The sequence below is a fragment of the Mustela putorius genome, unplaced genomic scaffold (assembly GCF_011764305.1).
Source record: "Mustela putorius furo isolate JIRA1106 unplaced genomic scaffold, ASM1176430v1.1 tig00000242_pilon_pilon_pilon, whole genome shotgun sequence".
Classification (NCBI taxonomy): domain Eukaryota; kingdom Metazoa; phylum Chordata; class Mammalia; order Carnivora; family Mustelidae; genus Mustela; species Mustela putorius.
The window spans coordinates 4473289-4496005 of NW_025421325.1; the positions used below are offsets into that span (position 1 = coordinate 4473289).

The 22717-nt window shown below is 42.5% G+C and overlaps 2 protein-coding genes across 6 annotated transcripts in view; one reads left to right on the top strand and one right to left on the bottom strand.

The window, feature by feature from the left end:
• PALLD (palladin, cytoskeletal associated protein) overlaps positions 1 to 22717 on the top strand; it is a 417425-nt gene that overhangs the window by 356323 nt on the left and 38385 nt on the right. For all 5 annotated transcript variants that reach the window (XM_045078298.1, XM_045078294.1, XM_045078296.1 and 2 more), the window contains exon 11: positions 20631 to 21311. In XM_045078298.1, the coding sequence (XP_044934233.1) occupies positions 20631 to 21311 (681 nt within the window). The remainder of the gene's footprint in view (positions 1 to 20630; positions 21312 to 22717) is intronic.
• CBR4 (carbonyl reductase 4) overlaps positions 9900 to 22717 on the bottom strand; it is a 114813-nt gene continuing 101995 nt past the window's right edge. Inside the window, exon 5 of the mRNA XM_045078300.1 lies at positions 9900 to 10352. Within this exon, the coding sequence (XP_044934235.1) occupies positions 10345 to 10352 (8 nt within the window). The 3' untranslated portion in view covers positions 9900 to 10344. The remainder of the gene's footprint in view (positions 10353 to 22717) is intronic.

A 22717-nucleotide genomic window follows, 5' to 3' on the forward strand; every position in this document is an offset into this window, starting at 1 on the left:
TCGACTCAGCCCCGCCTCCTACCCTTAGCAACCACCGGTCTACTCTTTCTGTGAGTTCAGTTTTTTTAGATTCCACATGTAAATGAGATCATATAGTTTTTGTCTTTTCTGTCTGGCTCATTTTGCCTAGCATAAGGCCCTCAAGGTCCATCTGTATTGTCACAAATAACACCATTTCCCTTTTGGGGGGCTAATATTCATCGTATAGCGTCTATATACATCACCCCTTCTTTATCCATTCCTCCACTGATGGGCACTTAGGTTGTTTCCATGTCTTGGCTACTATAAGTAATGCTGCAGTGAACATGAGGGTATTTGTTTGAGATAGCAGTTTCATTTTGTATGGGGAAATATCCAGAAGTGGAATTGCTGGATCATGTGGTAGTGCTATTTTTAATATTTTGAGGAACCTCCATACTGTTTCCCATTGCACCATCGGCTGCACCAATTTACATTCCTGCCAAGAGGGCACCAGCATTCCCTTTCCTCCACATCCTGGCCAATGCTTGTCTCTTGTGGGGTTTTCCAGAATCTCAGATTTCTGACGTCTCTCTCTGTTCACCACAACATATGCATAGATCAGAAAATATATGGAAAGCAAAAATTTGAGGAACATTAAATGTGCTTTCTTAAATGCACCTTCTTCTGGGAACATTAAATATTTCTCTTTAATGCTTTCTATAATGGTGCTACTGTTTAGAGAATTAAAATACCAATGTTAAAATGAGCCTATATGTCACCCACATTTCTCCCACATATAACAGCCTTCTGATTAGAGCTGTTCTCCATCTAGAGTTGCTCATTGAGAATTAAACACTGATTGTTTCGAACAAAATGTCAGGTTTGAAGAAGTTTTCCTAATAAGGAAGAATGATGTAATGTTCATGGAGGGGGGCCAGGTTCCCTCCGTTTGTTTTATTTACATTAGCTGAATTCCAGGGGAAAATGTGCTACAACGCATGAGGGCTGCTAACTATATTTAGCCAAACTTAGTAAGTCAAACCAGAAGGCTTTTTTTTTTAAAGTTCTATACTCATCACTTGTACCATAAGCTGTTTTTCCAGGCATCTTGTTTTTATAAAGTTTGATCAAGCATAAATAATACTTTGATTGACATTTCATCTTCTTTGAGGATGAAGACAGTATCTGTTGCAGTCTCTCTTTAACTTGGCAGGTCTTCTATGAGATGCTGTTTTTTGGGTCAAAAGATAGAAACTTAATGATAATACCATGGTTGAGAAGACTGTTAACTTGGGAGAATGGACTTTAACAAGGAGGCAAGAGCAGGTGACTATAGTCTTTCAGAAGTAACATAATACATGATGGAGAGCTGTTTCCTGCCCACTGCCTGGCCAGTTTCAATCTGGACTCCCTCCCATCTAGCAGACCTACTCTAAATATGATCATTGTCTGTGCATTTTAAGACAGTAGCCTATTGTTTTTGTACTTGGGCATTAAGACTTTGATTTAAACATTTTTATAAAATGGAGGAAAAATCTGCAGCCTTGTTTAAACCTAAAACCTTGGCTCTGTAACTTGGTCATTCCCCTCTTTTGTTGACAGGTTCAATCATTTTCGCTTTTGCTCTGTTACACGATCCAAGGCTTACATTGTATTTCATGAGAGAAAAAATTCAAATTCCTCTCCACCCCAAAGCCCGCTGTCTCTGCCTTTCACTGTGATCGGTCAATATCTGTGCTCACTGCGGCGGTCCAGGCTGCCTGTGGCCCATAACCATGGCCCTAGAATGTGAACGGTACCAGGATAAGGCTCTCTGTGGGACTGGAGTCTCCTCTTACTGCCTGAAGAACGCTGTCCGAGATGCTTGGGTGCTTTCATCCATCAAGACGAGTAGCACTGAGGGTGCCCCAAACAGGCCTACCTGTGTGAATGTCTTAGAAGACTGGAATGGTTTGAGAAACACATCTTTGAAAATTTCTGATGTCACTTGCTGAGAAATCAGTAAATGCATTAGAAAATGATTAAGAGTTTGGAGGATGACTTTTTGCCACTATTGTGAACAAACCCATCACTATTCTCCCATGGCTGGTCCTGTAGAGACCAAGGCCTCAGGTTCTAAGGCTCTGTACTAGGATTTCTGTTCAGAATTTTCTTGTAAGAAGTAGTGAGGGAACTTTTAGAACCAGCGCTGTCTAGTAGCAATACAGTGTGAACTAAGATATAAGCCAAATACACAGCTTTAGTTTATTGGTAGTCATTAAAAAGAAAAAGGAAATTAGTGAAGTTAATTTTAATATATTTTATTAAACCCAATATATGAATAATACTGTTTCAACATGCAAGTAATATAAACATGTTAATGAGATCATTTTTACACTCTTTTTGAACTAATCTTGAGAATCTGTTGTGTTTTTTAGACATATAGCTCATCCCAGGTTGGACCAGCCATATTTCAAGTGCTCGATAGCCGCATGTGACTACTTGCTACCCTATTTGGACAGCGCAGGTCTAGCAGATATAAATTAGGTATACATAAACCTCTACACTCTAAATCAAGGTAGCAGAAACTGTGTTAAATATTCTAAGGGTCCTCTCCATCTTTTCACAGCTGGAGATGAATTTACAAACCATAGGACAGGAATAAGCTAATCCCAGTTGTGGAAATGCAGTTCCTTCAGTGGGGAAGTATCTGCTGAGGACGTAACATGAGTCAGGGCCCACTTCAGACCCTGAAGCACAGCCATGTACAACTGGACAGAAAAAGTCCCCTCCCTTAAGGCACTGACCTCCCAGGGCTGGAGTAGGGGTGGGCTGAAGGGCTGGGCATTTAGGCGGTTAAGTATAAAAAAAGATACATAACTGTAGTAATTTGATGGTAAATGCCGTGAAGAAATAAAACAGGAAAAGGAATTTGAACGAGGTGGGAGTCCTCTTCTTGTTCACTTGGGTATTACATGAGTCATTTAGGAAGTGAATTGGGCTGTGTAGTGTGAAAAATGTTTTTAGTTCAGCCTAAGCAAATACTTCCTCTAATTATCAAAGTGACTCAAGAGATGCTCATTTTTCTTTAGAAGAGAATTTCGTTACTGAAAACACCAGTACCCAAAGAAATGGAAACAACTGAAGAAACTGGTTTCTATGTACTTCAAATAATAGTTTAGGATCAGGCCCCAGATGACAACATTTCTCCCCCAGGATACAACAGCTGACATAGCTAAAATATGAAGTATGGCTAAATAATACACAGAGAGACTGATAATTTAGGAAAGATTTTTGTGTTTGTTTTAACCGAGGCAAACAAATTAAATTTTTTTTTAATCTGTTCTCTTTCCACATTTGCTCAAGTAAACTTCAAAACTAATTACTTCCAAAGAATTTGGTCTCAACTATTTGTGCGTGACCCACAAATGCTGTCAACAGTATGGGACTAACTGAATAAACTAGTAAATGTGCTGAATATTAAAGTTTTGTGTTTAAAAAAAAATCTTGTTATAAAAAACGACATAACTACCATATAGTATATACCGATATGCTTTCTATGTATGGCCTGCCTTGGGAGGGAACACAAAGAATGGTTAATCGTATTCAGTTGATGCTGGGACCAGAAATTGGATTGGGAGGAAGCAAGTATGGAATAAAGACATACTTTTCCTGGTGTCCTTTTTGTATCTTTTGCTTTTTGAAGGGCATGAGTTTTTAATTTGAATGAAGCCCAATTTAGCAGTTTTTTTTTTTTTTTTCTTTTATGGAACATACTTGTGGTGTCACACCTAAGAAATCTTTGCCTTACATATGGTCACAGAGATTTTCCCATTTTCTTCTTGTAATTTTATAGTTTAGGTTCATAATCAACTTGAAGATTGATATAAGTTACTTTTCACATAAGGTATGGGTTGTGGATCAAATGTTTTTTTCTTGGCACATGGAAATCAAGTAGGATTTGTTTTTGCATTTTTATCATATGCACTTTAATATAAAGAATTTAATTCCAAAAGAAGTAAAAAGGAATATTTTATAGAAAGGTCTGCAGTTACTGGTTATAATTACAAGCTCACTTTTGAAAAGAAAAGGTTTTGTTAAGACTACTCTACTGATTTTCAGAAGCCATCATTATTCTTATGCTTTATCTCTAAGCCAAAAAAGTTAAATTCTGTTGGTCAAAAAGATTATGCCTGTGTCTTGTTTTTCCAACCAATTTCATAATCAAAACTTAATGGCAGTATTTTGTTATGGGTAAGAAACTGTCACAGGCCATTTGTTAGGGTAAATTTAAACTGAGTATTACATCAGCTGAATGAAAAGGGGCTATAAAGACAAGCTTTCTATCTTCAGGAGAAGGTGCGGGTACTAAAACTTCACTGGAAATGAAAGGTTATGGATGAATTTGCAATTACCACAGTTCCTTAGGGAAGCATGATGCACAGGAGCTCATCCACATCCCTCGGAAAGGAGGGATTGCTGAGAGGGGGGCATCCATCGAATGCTTTTATTTCGTTACACTGAGTCAGTCTGAGGTCACCACACCTTCTCTGTCCTGTACCAGAGCTGGGGCCAGCCTCTCTAGGTAAGTGCTGAAGCAGTGATGACTCATGGTTTGAAAATACACTAAGCAACAGGGGAGCCCATATGTCTAAGGTTCTTTCAGACTATTGAAGTGCATAAATGATTTATATTAGAGGGTTGCCATCCCTTCTTCTCTTTTCAAGTTTGGGACCATTTGAGGAATAATGAGTCAGAAAGAGAGATCCAAGCCTCAGATTTGTACTGGGGAGAACCAGAGGAGAAAAGAGATGGGTGGCTGAGCCAGGTGAGGGTGCTCATACTTGACCCCGTGGTTAAGCCGGGGTACTTGCCCATTCACAGGTAGCTAGGGTAGCTAGCTTCCATAGTTCACAGGGGCAGACCCCCATCTCCCAAGAGGGAGGAGAAAGCACTCTTCTTGCAAGCAGCATGTCCTAAGGAGAGGAGAAAAGGAAGGGCTGATCCAAGCCTGCCCAGAATCACCTCCTTTACCCACCAAAAGGGGAGGATACAGACAAGGCTTCTCCTCTTCCAGAAGTCTATCATATGGCAACAGAGTAATAATTTTTTTTTAAGATTTATTTATTTATTTATTTGACAGATAGAGATCACAAGTAGGCAGAGAGGCAGACACACACACAGAGAGAGAAAGAGAGAGAGGAAGCAGGCTCCCTGCTGAGCAGAGAGCCCCTGACTCTGGTGGGCTGGATCCCAGGACCCTGGGATCATGGCCCGAGCTGAAGGCAGAGGCCCAGCCCACCAAGCCACCCAGGGGCCCCTAGAGTAATGATTTTTAAAAGATGATAGCATAATGCTCTTTAAAGGAATATTTGTGTATGTGTTTGTGTGTGTGTGTGTGTATGTGAGAGAGACAAAGATACCATAAAGGATTAATGTCCTCTGGCTTATTTTGATATTTTTGTAAATTCTGTGGATCTTTTTTTTTTTTTTTAAATTATCTACTTATTTGAGATAGTGAGAAAGGGAACACACAAACAGGAAGAAGGGCAGAGAGAGAGGGAGAAGCAGACTCCCCACTGAGCAGGAAGCCCGATGTGGGACTCCATCCCAGGACCCTGGGATCATGACCTGAGCCACAGGCAGACAGCAACTGGACTCAGCCACCCAGGCACCCCTCATTTACTCTTATTTTAGAGACCAAGAAATGTCCACAGCCAGAAAAAAAAAATCACTAGTAAATTCATAATTCTGATGTTCTATACTTATTACATTAATCCCAACTTATTTAAAAGGAATTAACAACAAATATTCACACTAATTTTGGTTCTCTGATATGAACTCTATGTGCTTCTGAGATTACAGATAATGCTTTTGTTTACTGGTCGCCACCATCAGGACAGAAGATCATACATGGAAGGTCAAGTTAGGAGTGAAAGTGTAATTTTTACATAGGACTGTTGTCCTTAGACAATAACTATCATATTTAAACTTGAAAATGAGCATCGTGCTGACAATATCTAGTCAGATATAGGGTTATATACACACATACACACACACGTGTGTTAGAATTGTCAGGACATAAAACTGTTGTACAGACAGCTCTGCGTTATTTCTAAGCAAGGGCTCACTCCGTCCCTTTCTGAGAAGAAGGAGTCCGTGTTGGAACCTGACTGATTTATACAGCACATCTTTTCCTTTGTTCTTTGGACTATTTATCTGTCCTCTTGTTAGAAATGACTTTTTGGTTTAATCGTTAGTGAAAGCCTTTATGAAAAAAGTTTGTAACATGGTGTCTTCACTTGAGAAGCGAAACGCAAAATACCTAGTTACTAATTCAAGCTCTGTCAGTGGTCTCCTCTGGGTTACCTCAATAGATTGACCTTTCATTCTATTGTACAAGATGATCCTGTTTCCTTCCATCTATCATTCTATGAATCTCCTGTTAACATCATTTTACAGATATTTATACTCAAGTAGCTTTTTCATTATTTGTTTTGAATTTTAAAAAGAATAATCACATCCAGGTATATATACGACTTCCCTAAAGGGAGGGCCACCTAATATAAAATTTTGTAATTGTAAAACCCAGCACTGTATGCAGCAAACTTCATTATTTTTTTTTTAAGATTTTATTTATTTATTTGACAGAGGGAGATCACAAGTAGGCAGAGAGGCAGGCAGAGAGAGAGAGGAGGAAGCAGGCTCCCCACTGAGCAGAGAGCCCGATGCGGGACTCGATCCCAGGACCCTGAGATCATGACCCGAGCCGAAGGCAGTGGCTTAACCCACTGAGCCACCCAGGCGCCCAGCAAACTTCATTATTTACATGTTTTGGAAAAGATTAATGAAGTGCAGTAAAACAAGCTCAATACTATGGGTGACTCTACTATAAAGTTTTCTTCTTTCGAAAAGTATTTCAAGATGTTGCAGGGTTTTTATCATATAGAGAGGTCATAAATACCATATTATAGAACACTCCATTCAACAGAACGGTGGAAAAATGCCTCTTGACCATATATGGGCAAATATAACCATGTGGAACCTTCATGTAGCTGTGATACATTTCTTTAATTTTTTTAAAGAGTAATTACATTAAGTAACTAGGCCATTTTATCTAAGAATTATTTAGTGGTTTTAGTCATTTCTCAGGGAGGGAGCCTCATGGTTCTTCCCGAGACACGTTTTGATCAACTTCATTTACTGCTGGAAGGACTGGCTCTGCCTCGAGAGTGGGAAGGTCAGTCAGCAAGCGCTGCCATTACCGCAGCTCATCCTTTGGCTTCTGAGGAATGTCAAGGTCAGTTGGTCATAAGCTAAGAAAGGTCAAAGCCACTTAAAATTTAACAGTCCTTTCCCCTGGTCACAAGTTTCTTGGTGCACGCTGCTAAGCTATATCTCTTGAGCTTGCCAACATGCATTTTTGAGTTTTTTTAAGAACCTCTGGATGAGTGGTTGGAATTGGTGCCTGGTGATCAGGCAATGCCTTATATCTTGGTCATTAACACGTAAACTAGCAGTGGGCAGCCTTTAAGAGAAAACCAATTACTCTTTGAGTACTCAGGTCCAGCTGTGCATTCCTCTCACTTATTTACCCTTGTGAGACTGAAATATATAGTAAATGTTATTGGCACTTTATCCTTTATTCAGAAATGTTGACCTCTTCAGCGATAGGCCTGTGTTAATAGAAATCTAAAAAAAGTCATCTTTATAAAATTAGTGTTGTTTGGAAGATAACCATTTTTTAAAATTCCAGCATATTTAAGTGGTACAATCTCTCAAAAGATGCAATAACACAACAAATTAATATTCACATGTCCAATCTTGAGAGACTAGATTGTGGATTTTATAGCTTGGAAGAACTTTAAAACATATTTTAAGGAACTATTGAAAAATAGTCTGATTTTCTATTTCACAGAAGAAGAAACTCAGACCTGTCTTAGTCAAAACTAACAATTTGTGGTGTGGTCACTTCTTATTCTTCTTCTTCTTCTTTTTTTTTTTTTTTTATTTATTTTCAGTGTTTCAGAATTGTTTTTGCACCACACCCAGTGCTCTATGCAATACGTGCCCTCCTTAATACCCACCACCAGGCTCACCCAACCTCCCACCTTTCTCCCCTCCAAAACCCTCAGTTTGTTTCTCAGAGTCCACAGTCTCTCATGGTTCATCTCCCCCTCCAATTTCCCCCAACTCACTTGTCCTCTCCATCTCCCCATGTCCTCCATGTGATTCCTTATGCTCCACAAGTAAGCGAAACCATATGATACTTGACTCTCTCTGCTTGACTTACTTCACTCAGCATAATCTCCTCCAGTCCCATCCATGTTGATACAGAAGTTGGATATTCATCCTTTCTGATGGAGGCATAATACTCCATTGTATATATGGACCATATCTTCTTTATCCATTCATCCGTTGAAGGGCATCTTGGTTCTTTCCACAGTTTGGTGACTGGCCATTGCTGCTATGAACCTTGGGGTACACATGGCCCTTCTTTTCACTACGTCTGTATCTTTGGAATACATACCCAGTAGTGGCATGATCACTTCTGCCAGAGAATAGCCTGGTGGCAGTTTTCCCAAGAAATAAAAAATTTGCAAAGTACAGCATGTGAAACATAAAGCATTCCCCACCTAAAACTGTACATGTGGACCGTCTCCAGGACATAGCCAAGTTGTCTCTCTGTGTAGCTGTTTCGAACTCTATTACAATGTTGATATCCCCCGGTAACAAAGAAACAAAGGGACGGGAGTGAAAGCGTTGGGCGGAACCCACGTTAGAAAGGTGGGCTGGCTGAAGGAATCCTAGTGCACCAGGAAGTACTAGATAAGTCCTGCTGCCTTGAGAGACATAACCATAACATAATAGTTATCAGACATCTCCCTTTAAGTGCATCACCACTACTTTCCAGCCATGTACCTTTCAGCAACTTACTTTTTAACCCTGTGCCTCAGTTTCCTCCTATGCAAAACGGAGATAATAAAAGAGGCTTTCTCTCCTTAGGTTTTTATAAAGATTCAGTATAGTTGGTATAGGTTAAGTACTCCTAACTGTGTCTGGTACGTAGCAAGTGCTTAGTAAGTGTTCTCTGTGATCTGTAGTAGTAGTGGTGGTGACGAAGCTGCTGGTGTGGCAGTAGTAGTAGTCACGATTAATTAAAGTATTTGTTTTGAGGGTTTTTTTTTCTTTTTTTTTAAAAGATTTTATTTAATAGAGTGCTAGTGGGGGGAGGGGCAGAAGGAAAAAGAGAGGCAGACTCCCCACTGAGCAGGCAGCTCAACATGGAACTGGATCCCAGGATCCTGGGATCATGACCTGAGCCCAAGACAGACACTTAACCAACTGAGCCACCCAGGAGTCCTGAGTAAAGTCTTTGGAGGAGGGCCTCCCCTGGGTATTTCAGGTACCCAGAATAGATGTTCTTCTGGGAATATTTAGTTATTAAAACAAGAGCACTGTGTTGTCTTTTACTGTGTGACCTTTAAAATAGAAGCTCCGGGAATGTTATGTGTCTTAAGAATTAATATGTTTATAATTTATATGTCTTATAGAATTTTATAGATTTTAAACATATTTTTTTCTGCACAAGGTTAAAAAATTAGTCAAAGTCCCAGCATAGGAGACCATGAAATTCAAAAATAAGACTTCCTCCACTTCATTCTATTCTCACTCTCCAGAGATCAACATTTTCAAAAGCCATTTGTTTTCAGACCTACTGATGGCTTCTTTCACAATTTTATGAACAAGATATGTATTCATTACTTACTGATGGCTCAATTTCAGGAAGTGCTATCAATTTTTTTGAAGATTTTATTTATCTGAGAGAGAGAGAGAGAGTGGAGGGGGCAGCGGGAGGAGGAGGGAATCTCAAGAAGACTCTGCTGAGCCAGGAGCCGGATGCACAGCTCGATCTCACAACCCTGAGATCACGACCTGAGCCGAAATCGAGAGTTGGTCACTTAACCGACTGAGCCACCCAGGTGGCCTATTAATTTTTAATATTATTCTTACCAGCAAGAAGCTGTCGTTAGGCCTTTGGCACTGACCAGCTGCATACCCTGTGTTGGTTAACCTCTCTCTGTTTCTATTTCCATGTCTATAAAATAAGGAAATTGGACTGGTTGGTCTCTAAGGTTACTTCTTTCAAAGTGTTAGAGAGTATTTGAACTAACTTAAGCGCCCCCCCCCCAAAAAAAAATGGCAGAGAGGAGCAGTTATTTTGTACATGGGATTCACAGATAAAACTGATCTGTGGCCTCTCTGGATCTAGGTGCTAAAATTGATAGTGTCCCATTTTTACCTCTCTTGGCTTTTCTTCCCAAAGTGGCTTCTTTGTATGTACGGGGTTCCTTTCTGTAGACTCTTCCATGGCAGCCAGCACTTCGGAGGGATTCTGTCCTTTTAGTTATCTGTCAAAGGACAAAGGGACACATTTCCCTCTCGTCTTAAGTCTGAAAAATCCTGATTGGCCCAGCCTGACCTGGATCATATATTCTTCCTGGAATGATTTGGTGAAGCCAGCAATGACTGGCTAGACCTGGGTCACATGCTCACCCTGTGACCACGGGTTGGGGATTATGGCTGGCCGACCCACAAGGAATAGAGTAGAAGCTGGTCTGTAACAGAAGGGATGAACTAACTGCTTTGTACAACACGAAGGGAAGAATGGTAGATAATAAAAGCAGATGTCCACGCCTCTTGCAGTTTCAGGAAACTGATTTTAAGAAGAACTCACCCCAGGGCGCCTGGGTGGCTCAGTCAGTTAAGCATTCACCTCTTCATTTTGGCTCAGGTCATGACCTCAGAGTCATGAGATCAAGCCCCACATAGGGCTCTGTGATCCGTGTAAAGTCGGCTTGAGATTCTTTCGCCCTCTCCTTCTGCCCCTCCCATTCTTGCTCTCTCTCTAAAATAAATAAATCTTAAAAAAGAAGAAGAAGAAGAAGGAACTCATCCAGTTCTCCACCAGCTAGTGAGTCATCACTTGCTTTTATGAATGCTTACCATGGTGTCACCAACCAATGGCCTCATTCTCCTTCCAGGAAAAAAGCATGACCTCCACCTACACATTCTTTAACTTAGTATCAGCCAGTTGCAACTCCTGGCAGTGCTTCCACAACATTTGAAAAATGAGTCTGGATATCAGCGCAAAATTGCGGGCAGACATCATCAGTGCCTCCGATTCCAGCCCTAGCACAGCTGCCCCACACAGTTGTGCAGTTTTGTATACACCCTGCTTGTTAGGTCTTTGTGACCTGCTACACAGTGGACACACAGAGAGCCATTTCCTCTTTCTGTATGGGGACCGGCTTCATTATCTCAGGAGACAATCTATGCTTTGAAAAAGAACATGACAGCAATGGGGAGAACAGGCCCTTCTAAAGAAAAGAAATGCCTAGAGATGACTAAAGTTCTCACCAAGTTCTGAAAATATCCTGAGACACTTTTCCTCAAGGTAAACATAAACTCGAGGCGCTTCTGACCGATAACCAAATAAAATAGAAAATGGGCACTGGTACAGGCTTCCGCTGCCTGGAACCCGGTGGGAGTGCGGCACAGATGCCAAATTGGGAACTGTGCTACCAGCTTCACAAACACTCCCTTTTGGGGGATGGGAGTTTCATATTTTGGATACTAAAAACCAGAACTAAGTCCCGTCATCCTTATAAGAGCTCTGGTGGTGTCACCTTTCCCATATTTTGCCTAAAACGATGCCTGGCCAGCCGAACATTGCAGTAATCACCAGGAGAGCACAGAGAACCCACACCTGGTTCTAGAAGATCTGGTTCATGGGTATGGGTGGAGGATGTCACTGCCAAGCCCTGATAGCACTGTCCCAGCCTTGAGGAGGACCGGTGCCGCTTGCAGGAGGGAGGAAGAACTGCTAGATATTACCAGGACTTCAAGGAAAGATAGCTGTTGAAAGGGGCACAAAAGGTTGAAGACCGTCTCGGTGGATGAAGAGGAATCGGTAGGGGTGGGCCTTCCCAAAGAGGGTAGGACATGCAAGAAGCCTAAGAAGGAAAACCCAACATGAGTTTGGGGGGCAATGAGACTAATTTGGGAGGATGAAAATCTGGAGATCGAGCTAGGAGAAGTTAGGACTGCTTGGGGCCAAATTGCGGGACTCTTTGAATTATCATGTGTTATTAGGGGGAGGAAATTAGGGGAGAGGAGCACCCTGTGTTAGGTGTGATGGGTTTATGTTCCATGAACTGGGCAGCAGAACTGAATTTGGGATTGGGCTCTGGGTCAGAGACAGATTAGGGGGTGATCAGGAAGTTCTCAAGTTGGGGGGACACCCACAGGAGGTGAGAGAAGCAGCTTTGAGGAAAGGGTACAGTATCAAAGGCAGGAGAATAAGGACAGTGGTGGCAGTGAGGATGATGGCAGGGAGAAGAGTGCTTCGAGAAGGAGAGGGTGAGTGCTTATGTAGTCTGTGCAGAGGGAGCGAGAGTGAGGACAGAGACTGGACTGACACTCCCAGCTTACAGATCCAGAGCAAGAGGTAACCGGATTTATGGTCAAGGAAACACCTTAATTTTTAGGAGGTTTACAAAATCTGGCCAAGGGACAAAAAGGTGTTCTGGTGGAAAGAGGTTAAAGGTCTATTAACAGAATGCTGAGTGCTCCTGAGCCCCTGAACGAACCGGTTCACATTTCTGTAAGGGAGAACCTTCTAGCAGAAACGCATCCAACCCAATTCCCACAGGAGCTGTTCTGAGACACACAAAACCCCAAAGCTATTTTTCTTGACTTATGGACAGGATTGATCTGTGGAATATATCTGCATTAAGAAAAAAAAATGCCATTAATGTTAACTGGTGAGGTGATGATTGTTTACAGAGTAAGAGTATCCTTCCTTTGATGAGATAAGAGTCATTTGTGGAATGATTTTCGTTTCCTTCTCTAATGCCTTCAAAATCTATTTCTGTTTACCAGGAAATAACATATTTGTTTTTCAAAACAGTTTCATGGATGTGAAAACAGCTTATGCATAGGAACGATAGATATATATGAATAAAGATGAGGCTTGGACTTGGTTAGTTGTTTATGAGTTCCTTTTACTGTCAGTTTTTCCATGTTTGAGTGTTACTGGACCAAAGAGGAAGGATAATAAAATCTGAAAGTTGATTAGGACCTTACAGATACTACATTATAAATTCCCACTTTCAAGCTGAGAAACTGGGCCCCTGATAGGATAAGCCAATTATCCAAAGTCATAAACAGCTGGTGGCTGAATTGGAGTTGAACTATTTGAACATTTCTCCGGTTGACTCTGTGCTCTTACGTGTAAACAGCCTGTGTGATAGAGGCTGTATCCGGACGCTCTCTCTGCTCCCTCAGAACAACGCAGCCGTGTGTGTGTCCGAGTGCCGCATCGCCTGATGGAACAGCTAGTTCTGTACAGTAGAGAACTCTCAGGATTTTAATTAAATCCAGCAAGTACTTACTGAGCTTCTTACATGTGAGCACAAGGAGACACTGAAGATAAAACATGGAAGGGGTAGAGAAGTGACAGAATTGCTGTTTTGTTCTCCGAGTATATCAAGGCCGTTGGTGAATAGGTATAGAATACAGCCACTTGGTGAGCAGATGATGGTTAGCTCTTTGGAAAGATAAGGCACTTTGCCTCTAGTGGTAACACATTCTTGAAAGTACAAAATGCGCACCGTTGTTTTAGATGCATTCGGTTCAGCAAACATAAACTAAAACGGAAATGACACAGAAGGGATGGCACAAGCCTCCCAATGATTAAGTGGAAATTTGAGGAAAAGTTTATCATGAAACCCTAAAATATGCCATGAATCTTCATCTCATTATAAGACCTAAAGTTAAGTATTTGTCCACCTTTTATTCCCCCAATTTTTTAAAATCTCGGAGAAATTTAAATGCTTAAGACCTGGAAGTTCCTCAGCATCTGTCTCACAGGGAGCTTTTTTTGATGTTTCAATTAGAAATGAGATCATGGGTGTTGCCTCAGGTATTGACAGAAAAGGCTAGAAAGCAGATTTCTCTTCAAAAGTGTATTTTGTCTAGGTGAAGAAGTAATCCCAAACATTTTCCATTGGGAACAGTCCACATTAATTTCTGTTCAGTCTGCCGTATTCACACAGTTTTTCTAAGATTCGGCAGTTAATATCTTCCTGCTGTTTCCACTAGGCTATGCAGTAACAGAAATGAAAATTATTTAAGGCATTTAACTGTGATGTGGAATTGATGCTTTTAGAGCCTGACCTCACATTCCTCCCTTAAAAAAGGCTGAGGCTGGGACACCAAATTCCACCTCATTCGGATTCATCAGGCTTATTCCTTAGGACTGAGAAACACCATCAGCATCAAAGGGTACAATCCTTTTGGTAGGACTGGAAATGCTTTGGACTCATTCTACAGCCTTCACAGAGCCAGACGACCATTTATGTACCCCACAGAGAGTTGCACCCCCACAAACCTCCTAAAGGAGAATCCTCTGCATCCAGGAAGCCAGCTGCAGGATTCCTGGTCTGAGGCACAGCTCAGGTCAATGTCGGCCCTCAGGAGCACACCAGCCCAGCCTCTCAGTCCGTATTTCCTGAGCTATGTGAGAGATGCAGCCATCCTTTGATATTCTGGAGACGTTCCCAGGAGGATTATGATTTGGTCAGCTGTCGCTCCCTCTCTTTCTCATGGTACATAGAATGACTTCAAATAGACATCAGCTTTATATATGAAGACATAAAGAGCTCCTGTTTTTCTGTAGCAGAGCCAAAGGCAGTTCTTATTCTAAGTGGAAAGGACAAGTCTTTTCTAAGAGAGACTCAAGTCGTGTGCTGATTTCACTCAGGTCACTTCTTCCCTGAACCCTCCTATGTAATTAATAATGTTCCATCCTGGCCCTCTCTAGAGAGTCGGGATGATTTACAAAAGGCTCAGAATAAATTAAAGATCAAAGAATGTGGTTTTTCTAAAGAAACCTATGTCATTTTGCAATGAATGTTAAACACACATCCCCAAGCAGTGTCAATTTTAATTTGATTTTCACATTCTCTTGTTGATGGTACTTTGTAAAAAATCCAAATCTTTTATCCCAGCCCTCTCCCCCAACCTTGGGGGGAATGTATTTAAGTTCTTAGCTATTTTTGGACTTACCACCTCCCTAGAACCCAGTGTAGTACATCCTCATTTGGCTTATATTAACTCATTTTTATTGTGTAAATGATTGTTCTCAAGATTGTGATTTATGTACCTTTCACCAAGGGGGCAGGAATAAGTTAGTGCTAAACAAAGCAAGTTGTTAGATATTACCCTCACCAAGCGTACCTAGTTTATATGATACGAAGACATAAAGTCTGAGTAATAGAAGCAAAAACAAGAAGTTGAAGTGCGAATGTAATAAAGTAGCTGGAACTGCAGTGCTCCCTGAACTGAAGGCCTTGGAGTAGTTTTATATTCTATTTTATATGTTCCGAGTTAATATATTGAGTTTTCTCATACATCTGATACTGAGCTAATCCCAGCCAGTGTTGTGGGAACACCCGGTTTATTCCCTAACTCACTTACCTACCTTCATTTGAAAATGCTTACAATTCCCCAGTCCAGTATGGGGCCCTCCTATCGTAGGCCTCCCCTCCCGAATGCACCTGATGGACTGAGGTATAGAAATCGCAGCCAGAAATGAACTGGGTCTCTGTCACTGACAGTGTACGTCTGCCAACGTGCCGTTCAATTGTGTGTTCTGAGGGCGTCGGGTTAGTGTTATGAGGATGCTAGAGGTCATTGCCTTTGCCTTCAAAGTGCCTATAAACAGCAGGACCAGCAGAGCTCTTGGTTCAGGGGGCGCGGTCCCTCACCTCTTCATCAAACAATGGCTTCTGCAGTCAAATGCTCTACCACTGAGCTATACCCCCAAAACAATGGCTTCTGTATCACACAATAAAAAAATGAAAGAAAACATAAATCAAAAGCATATTTATTCTGAAAGCACAAATGTTTTCCAGCTTCAAGATCCCAAGAGTTTCTCCAGACAATTATAAATACTCGATCTTTATTAATACGAGCAGAGGATAAATTGCTTCTTACAATCCAGACATTGTTCCAGAGAGACAGACTGGGAATTTCCAATTTACATAAAAGTTGTTTTCCAGAAGTTTACTTTCACATGATTTATTTTGAGCTTGGGCTACAGTTCCCCAGAGAAAAAGTGATATGTAGTAATAATAAGCTAACATTTTAATAAACCTTTTTTTTCTTGTTATTGAGCACTTTGGAGAGAATGATGTAGTGCAAGGCTTTCGAGCCAACCAGCCCTTCACATCCAGGTTCTTCCCTTAGACAAATTACTTGACTTCACTAATCTATGGAGAATTTTTTAAATGAGGATGAAAATACCAACCTCCCAGGATTGCTGAAAATAAGTCAGTCCAGTGCCAGGTGCATGACTCGTGCTGCCTTTTATCTCCTGCCCCTGCTGTGGCTTTATGAGTACAAGAAGGACCACCACTTGCGGTGGGAACAGATAAAAAGGAAAATCCCCTTGCAGTAAGTAGAACATTATCTCCATTTTTTCTTAGAGTCCGTTTTGTACAGTAACACAAACTGATGTGGTGGTTCTCTCCTGCCATGTAATGTTTCTTGAGCTCGTGCTGTGCACCAGGCACGGTGCCCCCTGAATCCTCACAGTGACCCTGCAGTTAGTAGCTGGTGGAGTTGGGTTCCCAGTCAGTGCCATCAGACTTGACTCCAGCCTTTTTCTTCTGTACCACACAGTTACTTGGCTGGTTACATTTTCCCAAGGCTGCTTTAATCTAGTAGCAAGAGAGATTACTGAGTTGGAAAGTGAACTGGGTTCTGCATCTCTCTCTATTTATCCCTGTCAGATCTAAATCTCTGCCCCATCCAAATGTCTGTAAAACTCTTCTAGATAAAATCTGCTTCCAAACCCTTGGGGTGGGAGAGGGAAGTTGTGATTTTCTGGAACGCAAGAGGGGAATCCACTGAGTTAGTATTTACATATTCACTTTCTGAGCTGCGAAGATTTGCTCATCTTTGCACTGTTTTACCCTAAGAAGAATCAAGTTTGAAGTCAGATATTCTTAAACATATTCTTACATGTGTAAAAATTTAAAACTTTGATGATTCCGATCCTTAAGGCCCTCATGCTGTGGCTGTTTGGAGGCATGAGTGGAGAAAGTTCTTAGAAGGGAAGATAACCACAGAATTTTTTTTTTTTTTTTAATCACATTGGAGGTGGGGGTTCTTCAATGTTGACATGCCTGGTGTGGTTAAAGATCTAACCTGGCTCCACAGGTAACATGCTCTGTGACCTTGAGTATGTTACCTGAAGTTTCCCCATTTGTTAATGGGCTGTGATGGGTGCATAACAGAAGTCCAGACATCTCATTTCCTTAAATATCAAAGATTTTTGAATTGAAGGAGGGATAGGAGTAGGAAATTTCTTAGACTTTTGAATTGGAGTTGTGGTAGGAGGGAAAAAGGCTGAGGGGAGGCGGGTGGTTGATGGAGTAGTTGTGCAGAATGAGAGACTTTTAGTACACCGGTCAAGTTCTCCTTGTGACTAGAGCTGTCCAGACCTCTTAACTTTTCAGCCTTGACACAGTACTTCCAAGAGGTTCAATGTAGTTTCATTTTCAGAAAAAAGACAGCAGGGAAAAATGGGGACACCAGAAAAGTGATGAATTTTTATAACATTTAAGTAATTTCCAAAGGCTTTTTCTGGTACCTTTCCTTCCCTCTTTATCTCTGTGAAAATCAAAGTTTATAAAAATAACTTAATGAGGACAGAGAAAATGACTTAGAATTGTGCATTTATTTCATCATCTCAGAATCCAGGTGTCAGATCCATTTAACTCAAGTATTCTTTAAAATACTATGATTTGCCAGAAGCCAAGCCAGATACTTCATGATTCGGAATAACCGTTTTACTCTCCCTTCTCACTCTCCAGTTCTCTGCATATTTCATTCTTCACCCAGTGCAAAATGGGGGCGTAAAATCCTAGCAAAGTTCTTCACTGCAATATCTACTAGTAACTAAATCACTAGAATACCTGTTCATTTCTTATGAAATGCTACTTAAGACTTTCTTGAACTATCACTTATTATGAAAAGTAGCATCTCAGCAGCTTTAAGCCCTCAGAGGTTAACAAACTTGGTCGTGGTTCTTAATGGCCAGATGAGTAGGCTTGACCCCCGGAGAGTTAGAATATAGTGGTGGTCTGGGCTTGCCTGCCCTGGCTTCTTTGAAGACTGTCTTCTCAGGAGCCACTCCCTAATCTTGGTGGAGAGGAGTCCTCACACCACATATAGGGAATGATGTAAGTCTGAAGCAGCCTTGCCAGAGCCACTAAACACAGCTCTTTGCAGACACCAGGCCAAGCTCAAAATACCTTACAACACAGCTGAGGCCATGGTGAGCCCAGCTGGCCAGACCACAGGAGCAGTGTTTCTGAGGAGGGCTACCACTCCCAACCCAGGTACACAGGTTCCCTGATGTTCATGAGGAACATTCGAGGACTAGGATGTATAGGTAGGAAATAAGGTGATAGAACAGGCAGGAAGATCAGAAAGGAGCATTCGGGGATGCAGGGTGAGAGTGCTAGATGATGGGTTTTAGAGCTATTGGGTGGTTTTTATGAGTTCTATTCCTGGGCCAGTTCTATTTTTTTTTTTTTTTAATTTTTTTTTTTTTTTAAGATTTTATTTATTTATTTGCCAGAGACAGAGGGAGAGAGAGCGAGTGAGCACAGGCAGACAAAGAGGCAGGCAGAGGCAGAGGGAGAAGCAGGCTCCCCGCCGAGCAAGGAGCCCGATGTGGGACTCGATCCCAGGACCCTGGGATCATGACCTGAGCCGAAGGCAGCTGCTCAACCAACTGAGCCACCCAGGCGTCCCCCTGGGCCAGTTCTAAATACATGCATGCAGGAGCACATGTGCTGGACAGTGTACCCAAACCGCACTGACATCTGGTACATCAGCATCTGGTGAATTCTAGCAGTGGCATGGCTGCTTTTAGAAGGCTCCAATTGAGTTCCATAGGATTGACCCCACAAAGTTCTTTGTTGTTGAAATCTTTGATGCTCTGCACAGATGAAGCATACAGAGCCATCTATATACTTTATATACATAACAGAACCATCTAATTTATACTTTTCAGTTCCCATGAAAGCATTTCTTGTTCTTTTTGTGGATTTAAGTCTAATTAGCTCACTGGATAATTATAGAAGGAAATGGAAGACAAGATGTTCCTATATCTAATGATACTTTGCTAAGAGAACTATGTCTTTATTTTTTATTTTTTTACTTTGATCAGCATTTTCAATTCCTTTTGTTGCTTTGTTTCTAAAAGCTTGATTTTAAAAATTAAATACTGTGGATAAGGAGATTTGGGGGGGGTTGTTTTTTAGTTTTAAAAGGCTTAAAGTTAGGAATATGGCTTTGCCTATTCATGGCTGTTCTAGCTGCTTGCTATAGTGCCACCTTCTGTTGAAGTTTCTTTTGACAGCCATTGGTCACTGAATAAAGGAAAATCATCTTGGATGTAAAATTCAGCTAACCTGGAAAGCTTGACAGAGTAAAACAGAGTTGGACTTTAGCTAATTGCTAGCTGCTTACAAACTTTTGTAAAAATTAAAATTCAAACTATCTCTTCTCGGTGGAAAATAATTGGGGAATTAAAGCTGCATTGTTTTTTTTTTTTTTTAAAGATTTTATTTATTTTTTTGACAGATCACAAGTAGGCAGAGAGGCAGGCAGAGAGTGAGAGAGGAGGAAGTAGGCTCCCTGCTGAGCAGAGAGCCCAATGCGGGACTCCATCCCAGGACCCTGGGATCATGACCTGAGCCGAAGGCAGAGGCTTTAACCCACGGAGCCACCCAGGCGCCCCTAAAGCTGCATTGTTAATTATAAGATAATTTGGTATTGCTTATTGAACACTTTTGGTATTGCTTATTGTTAATTATAAGATAATTTGGTATTGCTTATTGAACACTATCTTATTAAAGATAGGTGTCATTTGTGTATTTTAGACATGGTGCAAAATATCAGTGTGTATTAAGATTTGTATAAATGGCACTTCAGGATTTACTGCTAAAATTTTGGTGACAGTAAATTCTATATACGTTTTTATAGGCAACAAATGCAGAAATTATTCTCCCCTAAATCACTCTGTGGTATTTACTGATTGCACAGTTGACAGCACTAAGGTAGGCAAATTGCCACTAACCCAAATGTTCCAAAGATAACTTGTCTTTTCTTTTAACTTTCTCCTTATGATAGAATTCTCTTCCAAAAATTTGACCACAAATGAAAGGACTGAGAACTCATGTCAAAAGTTTTTCTCTTCATATTTCTGGTTCTGTTAAAATGAAATATGGCTCCTGGAAGTCAGACAAAATTTCCATCGGCGGATTTTGTCAACTGATTTTGGATCATCTTAGGTAGGACTCAAATTAGACCTTGAGATAACCGATTATACTTAATTTGCTTAGCGCTTTGTCCGGAATTCCTAACGGGGACACACTTCACACTTCAGGCTAAATGACTTGTGCGTTATTCGGAGCGGGGAAGGGTCTGGAGCTGGCGAACGTCCGAGAGTCCGTCCACAGGTTCCCCTCACGGCCGGCTGAGAGCAGTCCTTCTACCTCCCTCTCTGAAGGTGTCGCTTTTCTCTCTCTCTCTCTCTCCCCCCGCAGGGACCCTCTGAAAATCCAGCAACTCCAGAACCAGATCCGCCTGGAGCAGGAGGCGGGCACGCGGCACCCCCCGCCCGCCGGCGCCCCGCGCAGCGCGCCCCCCTCGCCGCCCTTCCCGCCGCCGCCCGCCTTCCCCGAGCTCGCGGCCTGCGCGTCGCCCGCCTGCCCGGAGCCCATGAGCGCGCTCGCCCCCCGCTCCGCGCCCGCCATGCAGTCGTCCGGCTCCTTCAACTACGCGCGCCCGAAGCAGTTCATCGCAGCCCAGAACCTCGGCCCCGCGTCGGGCCATGGCACGCCGGCCTCCAGCCCCAGCTCCTCCAGCCTCCCGTCGCCCATGTCCCCGACGCTGAAGCAGTTCGGCCGCGCGCCGGCGCCGTCCTTCGCGCAGTCCTTCGGCGCCGCTGAGGCCGAGGCTCCGTGGTGCCAGTCCTCGCCGTCGCCCCCGCCGCCGCCGCCCCCGGTCTTCAGCCCCACGACGGCCTTCCCGGTGCCCGACGTGTTCCCGCTGCCGCCGCCGCCACCACCGCTGCCCAGCGCGGCCCCGGCCGCCCTGTGCACCTCGCCCACCGCCCGCTTCGGCCACAGCCAGACGCCCGCGGCCTTCCTCAGCGCCCTGCTGCCCTCGCAGCCGCCCCCGGTGGCGGTCAACGCCCTAGGCCTGCCCAAGGGCGTCACCCCCGCGTGAGTGACAGCCGCACCCCCTCGCCTCCCCACCCGCTTGCCCGCCCCCCACACCCCTACCCTAGTGCGCCCACTAATCCACAACCCAGGGTAGGTTCCTCCGTCTTCTCGTGCTTCCTTCCGTCAGGGTTCAGAGTCTCATCGCGGCAGCTTTACCAGCGATTCTCCCTTAGCTATTTTACCGTTACCAAGATCAGTACTTTCTCTTCTGCGTTAAGCAGTTGAAGACTCTTCGTCAGACACTCCCCAAAATCCACGCCGGGCTCTTGATAATTTTGATGGCTGGGGCGTTAGCTACCACGTAGAGTCGTGCTAAGCAATCACGCGCCTTACCTCATTTGATTCACTCCCGAGAGCTATGGCTGGCTCACTGACAGCTGAGGGTTCCCGGAAGGAATCTGCTCAGGGTCCCTCTAGCCCCTCCACGGAGATCCCAATGCCCGACTCCAGATCCATGCTCTTACCAACGAACCACGTATCTCAGTACCTCAGATCAGGACTGTAGTAACTGGAGGGGCTTGGGTATTAAGTATACACCTTATGTTTTTGAAATCTCTACATTAACAATTAAAAAGTAAGTCTTTACATATATGTAAATGGAGGGGAAGGGAGAGAGACACGTAAATGTCTTTGTGTCATGCATACGGGTGAGGACATGCGAGATCTAGTGAAGAAATGATGTGCCAGTTCTGTCCCCTGACTAACCCTAATCTCTAGGTAGACTACATGGATCCTCCGTCTCAGTTTTTCTGTTTGCAGATAAGGACTTGTCTTTCCTATGTCACAGTGATGATGTGGCAGCCATTGGAAGTCTTTAAATAGAAAATCTACAAGGATAAATAAGATGACCTCTACAAAAGTACATGAAAGCCTTCAAAAGAAATCTATCAGATAGGTGTTTGGCCCATATTATTGATGACTAGCACATACGCATTTTATGAAGAGCTCAAAAGCAAGTACCATTCAGCAAAGGTCAAGCCAATTCCTGCATCTCTGAAATAAACTCTGAAATCCTACTTCAGAGTCTCCTAGAATCCAAATATTGCTCAGGGAGAAAAGAAGGAAATTCTCCTGGAGAAAAAAATGAGAAGACCTTAGAATTTAGGTACTTTTCATTCTATGAAAAATTGCCCATTTGGGGATGTACTAACACATTAGACATGAGCATTGCCATGTTTGCTTTTGGCAAGATGTATGGAGGAGCTTCTGTTAGCAAGCTCTTGTTTCATTAGCTACTTTCTAAATGTTGATTGCATGGATTCTATATTTGAATCTGGCTTCTTCTCAAATCTTTATTGGAAAAAGCTCAAATGAATATATAAGTAGAATAAAGGAGAAGAGTTTGTATAGTAATGTTGCGATAATGGGCTTCTGCTGAAAGTTGAGTGAGTCAACCTGTCTGAGAA